The 7243-nt window shown below is 37.2% G+C and overlaps 1 protein-coding gene across 1 annotated transcript in view; it reads right to left on the bottom strand.

Moving 5' to 3' along the window:
* Positions 1-6249: 6249 nt before the first annotated feature.
* The window catches only part of CUNHXorf66 (chromosome unknown CXorf66 homolog), a 2891-nt gene continuing 1897 nt past the window's right edge, over positions 6250-7243 (bottom strand). Inside the window, exon 3 of the mRNA XM_006924202.1 lies at positions 6250-7111. Within this exon, the coding sequence (XP_006924264.1) occupies positions 6250-7111 (862 nt within the window). The remainder of the gene's footprint in view (positions 7112-7243) is intronic.

The following is a 7243-nucleotide window of genomic DNA, read 5'->3' as shown; positions in this document are numbered from 1 at the left end:
TGAAAATTCTGGTAGGAAGGAGGAGAATTCGGTACTAGGGTTGAGAGTCACGTTCCTAAGGTTCTTGACTAGTACTTCTGAGACAGCTTGAAAAGCAGGCTGAATCTCCTTCACTGGGCATCTGAGAAGACTCCGGGGTCAAGGTTGAGTTAAGCTTCTTTGGTGAGTCCATTGGAAGTCTAGTCACAGTTTGAAGCTCCTCCAAGGTCTCCCAAAGGGTTTGAGTGGAAGGTGATACTCAAAACTCTCAAATTGCTGCAAAATAGCCTAGAAAGAACCATATACCCAAGAAATAGTGAGAAAAACCTCAGTTTCAACAAAGTGTGGTGAAAGAAAGCTCTAACCTAAAAGTTTAGGTCTTCTGCCAGCACTTCTGTCTGGGAGAAAGCTGCCCCTCTAGCCCTCTTGCCCTGAAGCCAGACAATTTAGCTCCTCCCTGTATGTCCCTGGCACCTTTCAAGTTGCTGCCCCAGTATTGAAGTTTGTCAGCACATAAATTTGTATGCAGGCCCTTTAAGAGGAACAGCCGGGACTCCAGCCACCCTTTGTCTTACTCAGCCGCAAACTCTGCTGGTTTCCACAGCCAGAAGTTGTGGGGACTTCTCTCCCTGCCACTGGAACCCTGGGCTGGGAAGCCTGCTGTGGGGCTGGGACCTCTCACTCCTCACGGGGGATCTCCGCAGCTGAGAGAGATGTCCCTCCCAATTTTTAACCTCCACATGCAGGTATGGGATCAGCGTGTTCTTCGTCACCCCTCCACTAGTCTCAGTGTGGCTCCTTCTATATATCCTTAGTTGTAGGACTTTTGTTCAGCTATACTTCAGGCAATTCTCAGTTATGGTTGTTCTGTAGTTTAGTTATAATTTTGATGTGGCCGTGAAAGGGTACCAGCATAGCATTTACTTACATCGCTATCTTGACCCCCTACAGTATCCCATATTTCATTACTCTTAAACTCCATAACCACATATCCCTTGCAGCATCTCCTGGATTTGTTTTTCCTTTTATTTGAGTATTTCTTACAAAAGTATTTCAATGTGCATGTTTGTGTGGTAGACCTTTTGAGGTTTTACATATTTGAATAAAACTTAATCCATATTGCCTGTGGTACAATAGAAGTGTACAATAAACTGTGAACTTTAGAAAAAGAAACTAAACAACAAAGTCTGGTGTGAGATATATGTATATATATATGTACGTATATATATAATAGCCCACGAGATGTCATAGTCACCAAAGAAATTTTCTTTTCTTCCAATTCAGCATTCAGTACCCTAGTTAATGAATAGTGGAGGTGTTCTTTGGGAGACTGGCTACAACGTAAAAGTGGTTTAAAGCTCTAGAGCATCACAAATCTCTATTTTAGACTTTTTTGTTTAGTATATGGTAATAGTAATGACAAAAGGAAAGTGACATGAATTAGAGTAGTATAATAGTCCAGACTGGTTTGCTGACAATCTACTGGTCTAGCAATTGGCATATGGGTCCTGAAATAGCTTACCACCCATCGCTTTAGTTTTCTAAGTGCCTATGTGATATGTTCATATTGTTTCCTATATTAGCCTCAAGAGATCAGCATAGAAAACTTCATTTTTGACAATTCCACTCACTGTCATCATTGTTCTTTCAACAAAAGTAAGGTTTACAAATGAGACTTGTTTACACAATAGTGATATATTCTTTTTTCAAACAAATATCACTTTCAGAAGCTGACTACCTTTATTGCTAATAATCTATAATATCTGTGAGTAGTCCTATCATATTTAAAATTTTGTTTAATTTGTTTTGAACACCTTTATATTTATTTAGATGAACATATGGAAATTAAAGGTAAGATGCTCAGTCACATTCTTGTGTTTCAATTTGTAGCCATGCAATTTGACATTGATTTTCTTATTTTGCAAAATTACAGAGAAAGTCTGTATATGATAGATTCAGTCCACTCTCCATATTTCCAGGACTAAATATCCCAGCCATTAATTACCATAGCCTTTGTTTTTTCTTTTCCTCTTTGCAGTTACCTGCGTTTTGGTCATTTAAATACAATATTAAAAATAGGAAAATAGGTCACTAAGGGAAGAGATTGATGATAGAAGATATATATGAATTTTTTATTAACAAATTTCTATTATTCAGAGAAAAATAGCTATATTGTTTCTGTATTTTGTTTTTTAAGGTAAAATACTTATATATGACAGATTTATGGCAATTTATTTATCTCTTTCAGCAGTCTTTTCAATGTGTTATTTTGATTCAGGCACATAAAGGGATAATTCTAAACAAGTAAAACTATCTGAAAGGTCTTCATGCAAGCTATAATTAGCCCTTGCTTATTTTAAAGATGGCCCTTTCTATGCATTATATAAATAATTGCAAAACTAATTAATCATACTTAACCCTTGTTTTCTAAAGTTGCAGCAGCATAGGAATAATTGAGGGTTGTATATGGGTTACAATTAGGAGATATTTGACTGAAGCTCCAACAGAGTTATTTTCCTATTTCTATCTCCCTTCCTTTGCTGCTTCTAGTTCTTAGTGATTACACATGAGGCAGGGACTGTAGGAATTTGGAAACTGATAAACCTGAAGACTTTTAATAAGTCCCTGCCTGACACCAACATAAACATCCTATATCTGGTGTATCACATTTTTTAGTGGCCATTTAAAGATCTGTGATCCCCAGCACTATGCCACAGTCAGCTCACTTCTTCTACCCTAGTGCCAAGTGCTCTTCTTGCTGAATGAGCATTTTTTTTAGCTCTTCATAGCTCCTTTTCCCTCGAGGAGGGTAAAAGAGAGGATCTTTAAGCATCCTTTCAACTCCTTGTTTATATAACTTCTTTTGGAAAAATATATGTGAATAATGTTTCAAATCTGACCTTTTGGCACTTTTTTTTAAGTGATGGGTTTTTAGAAAGAGCTGTACTGAATAAAAGGAGCAAAATATAATTCATTTCAGTCTTATAGCCTGGAGCAAGGTTTGAGTTTCAGAGATGAGTGTAAGAAAGGTGGATTCAACAGAAAGAGAGTGGGGATAGTCTGAGAGGGAAGCATCATGCTTGAAACTGGCTTTGCAGTGGCCTCTGGAGAATTGAAATGTAAGGAAGCCATGGGCTGACTGAGCATATGGCACTGACTCTTGCTGAACGAGGGGAAAGAAACAGAGCAAGAAAGAAGGAAGGAGTAAAGTACCATTAGAGATGAGACAATGCCACAAGAAGGCCAGAAATGTGGGACTCTCACTTAAATCAGGACATTCCCAAAAATTACTAAAGACTATCTATTGGAGTGATAGGATTTAATTATTTTAATGATTAGCTCAAGCAAGTTTTGACTGGTAATTTTTTTTTCGCCAAAATTCTTCTCTGACTCATGGTACATATTTTTATTATATATGCTATACTGGTTTTATGTGTGAAGCCCCCTTTAATGCACTTAGAATTTTGCATATTGAGAGAGCTTCAAATATTCTGTAGACTCCTACTCTATAATTAACTGTGGTTTAAAAGGGAACATACATAGTCATGCAGATAACTTGTTCTTAAGATGTCATTATCATTAGTTGTCACTGGCAGTTAGTCATTTTTATTAGATATTAATATTCACAGCTTTTAAAGTATTACAAGTCTCTAGCTTCATATGGGAGAGAGAATAGAGCTTAGATTATTTGGCTTCGCCTACCAAGATATCAGTTGAATTTAAACTAAAACTATACAATTTCAACTTTTCCTATTTTCCACGCTACTGACAGCTCAGATTAACTCCAAAATCATCCTACAATAAGAAGCCAGATTAGATCATGAAATTGTAATTTTGATTTTAAAAAACTTAGTCTTAGATGCTGTCAAATGCTGATCAACATCATCTGAACAAAACAACCAAAAACAAATTAGGAGAGGGATGAGGAAAGTTGAATACTGACTGGATAATAAATATTAAGAAATTTTTATTAATTTTTTTAGATGAGCTAATGGTATTATGTTTATGTATTTTAAAAGTCATTGTCTTTTAAAGATATAAATGAGAAGAATGGGTAATATAAATGAAACAAGATTAGCCATGTAGTGATAAATTGCTGAATCTGAGCAATGCTTATATGAGTGTTCACTATACTACTTGCTCTACTTTTGTATATGTTTGAACTTTTTTCATAGTAAATAGTTTAAATATTTGATCAGAACTTTTGCTTCTATTTGTGAATTTTAAAAAGACCAGGCTTTTCTAACCCAAAACAATTCTAACCCTTTATAGATTGTCTTTTATAAAAGGGTAATGCCAGTAGAGAATCAAGTCTGTAATCTCCTACAATGCTTTTTAAATGCATATACCATCTTTTAACACTTTTATACATAAGCAGCTACTTAGTGCCATCTGTGAATTTCATGATGGATACAGACCCCACCAGGGGACCACCACTAGAGGCAGAGGCAATGGGGAAGTCATATTTGAATGAACATAATACATCTTTATATGCCCTGGTAGCCTGGGAGAATGGCCAGATTACTTAAAGGTCAAGTAGGGATTTTGTTCACACCAATGGATTGGGTAATCCGTGAACGGGCAAGTACCCTAGAAACTGGTAGTTAGAAGGCTGTAGAGCATAATGAAAGTTTGAGCATAAGCTAATCATAGATTACTATCTCAATTCAACCAATTACTAGTTGTGATCTTACTATATGTTAGAGAGCCTTCGTTAACTCATATAATTCTCCACATAATGGGGGACTATTGGGCATTGATAAAATATGTGAAGTGTGAGAAAGTGTTAACACAGCAACTCTGGTTGTTTAGTCCTTGTATGTCTTCAAGGGAATCTGGAACCATGATTGACTATTGGCCAACACCTGGGAATTTGGCTCTCATAATGTCTTATGTTAATGGTTGTTGATTATGTTTTATAAACCTGGAGCAATGGACAATGCCTTATCAGCTTATCAAAATTGCTTTGTATAAATGTCAACACTGATGATATGCTTCTAGTTTCATTGTTGGGATCCTGAGTTTCACTTGCCATGGCTGGTCATGTAGCATGATGTACCTATTTGACCAGTTCTTAATAAAAGCCTCAGACCCAGAGACTCAAACAGACTTTCTTGGACAGAGACATTCTGCACATGCCCCTCTAGTTTGTTGCTAGAGAAAGCATGTCCTAAGTGGTCCCAGATGGGGAAGTACTCAAAAGCATGTGCCTGACCTCTCTGGATTCCTCCTGATTCATATATTTTTCCTGTTGTTCTTGGCCTGTCTCTTTTTGCTCTACTAAAGCTTAGCTATGAGTATAACCTGCTATTGAGTCTTGTGAGTCCTTTCAGTGAATCAGCAAACTTGATTGTGACCTTTGGACCCACAAAACATAAAGGCACTAGTACAATGCCTGACAAATAGTACACATGCAGTACAAGCTAGCTACTGCCACTTAACTTATGCCTGCTAGATGTTATAGGCGACTAACCTCACTGTACTAGAATATAGGCTGGGAATCTAAGACTTTACCTGCTTTTCTCATCCATGCTCCTGGAAGAAGGCAAGGATAACATCTCATCAGTGGGGAAGTTATAATTCCAAGGTTCTCCCTTCCCCTTTCCATCCCTATTGATTCAGAGTGGGAAGGTACCATGTAAGGAAAATGGTTAGATAATCAGACCTTCATATGGGACCTTTTGAGAATGTACAACAGGGCAAAATCATTTTACCATTTTGAAGGGTAACAAAAATAATGAAAAGCCTTGAGAGTTATGAAAACTAGAATACTTAGACTGTCATGGAACCCTAGGGGTGGGTGATAGAGGCTGGAGCCTCACCTTAGGTAGCAGTCACAAGAGGCAGTGCTATTAGAAATAGCTATCAGGAGTTTTCCCAACTCAGCCAGAACCAAGCATACAGCTAACTATATGTAAACATTAAAAAATAAACTTAATTGGGTGGGGCTTTAATTGACGGCTAATGTAAGGGAAGGGGGAGTCCAGGGTACCTGTTATACAATTTCTTTTTAGATTTGTGTATGTGTATATGTTTATGGTTCCCGTACAAGTGACCAGATCTAAGTAAGGGACATCGAAAGAGCCTTCTGTCTTTAAAATGCAATGATAATTACCATAAAATCATTTGCTATGTTATGCATTTAATTAATATTTTTCAAATAAATTGCTTCCAAGATGGACAGGACTAATCTCTGTAGTGATCTGTAGATGATGAAATAGTTGGTATACATTTGCTTCTTCACAGGTGGTTTTTATTTTCATTGAGCCCTTAATTATTTGGGGTGCCTTCATTGGGTTTCCTGTTGCAAATAATGATTATCTCCCTATCACTGTCATCCTCACTGTCATATGTAATCTTGTCACTGTCACTCGCATTGCCATAGACTACATTGTCTCTAGAATCTACCCTATGAAAGGACTTGGAAAAAGGCTTCATTTCACATAGAAAAGGTGGGTTTTGAGCATTTGTCTTCTTGGGCTTAGAAATATCATTGGACAAAGACTTAGAAGTAGTTTTGCACATAAGGCATTTTTCCTGGTAGCATTGACAGGACTTAACTGATTGAGGGCTAGATAACACTTCTGCCCTACCTACGCTAACTAATGTTTTTATGTTAGAATGTCCAAAGGACATCCTGGTTCCAAATTTCTGCAAACTAGATGACGTGGGTACCAAAATTTGATTGTGTGGACAGGGTGGACAAGATGACTCAGTTGGCTTGACTGGATATTGTAGACTGGCTGGCCAAGGTGACTTGACTGCCATATTTGAATAGGACGAACTGACTTGATTGACTAGCTTATGGGAACAAGTTAGCTTATGTGACTTCTCTAGACTGCATGTTCTATGTGACTTTTCCAGGTGAGATGATGGCATTTCTTGACTTGATGGTCTGATTAACTTTTCTGTACTAGATGGTCTCGATGGCATTTCTGGACTCGAAGGCTTGATTAATTTTTCTGTACTGGATAGTGTGGATGTCTTCTCTGGACTTGAGGGTTCAGATGACTTCTCTACATTGAGTAGCATGGATTCTGTTTCTAAAGTGCATGGACTGGCCGTCTTGGATTCATTGATTGATATTTTGGATGACTTGGATGTCTTGACTGCTATACCTTCTTTCTTGGCCCTGAAAAAAAAAGAAAATTTAGAGTATGGCAATTTAAAACAAAAGAGTATTTTTACTGTCACCAGAAAACAAACTTACTGTGTCAGTTTAGACTTTTGGGTTTTTTTTTTTTTTTTTTTTTTGGCTCTAGTA

The sequence above is a fragment of the Pteropus alecto genome, unplaced genomic scaffold, assembly GCF_000325575.1.
Source record: "Pteropus alecto unplaced genomic scaffold, ASM32557v1 scaffold139, whole genome shotgun sequence".
Taxonomy (NCBI): domain Eukaryota; kingdom Metazoa; phylum Chordata; class Mammalia; order Chiroptera; family Pteropodidae; genus Pteropus; species Pteropus alecto.
Note: the sequence above shows the minus strand (reverse complement) of the source record. Positions and strands in the feature narration are given on the sequence as shown.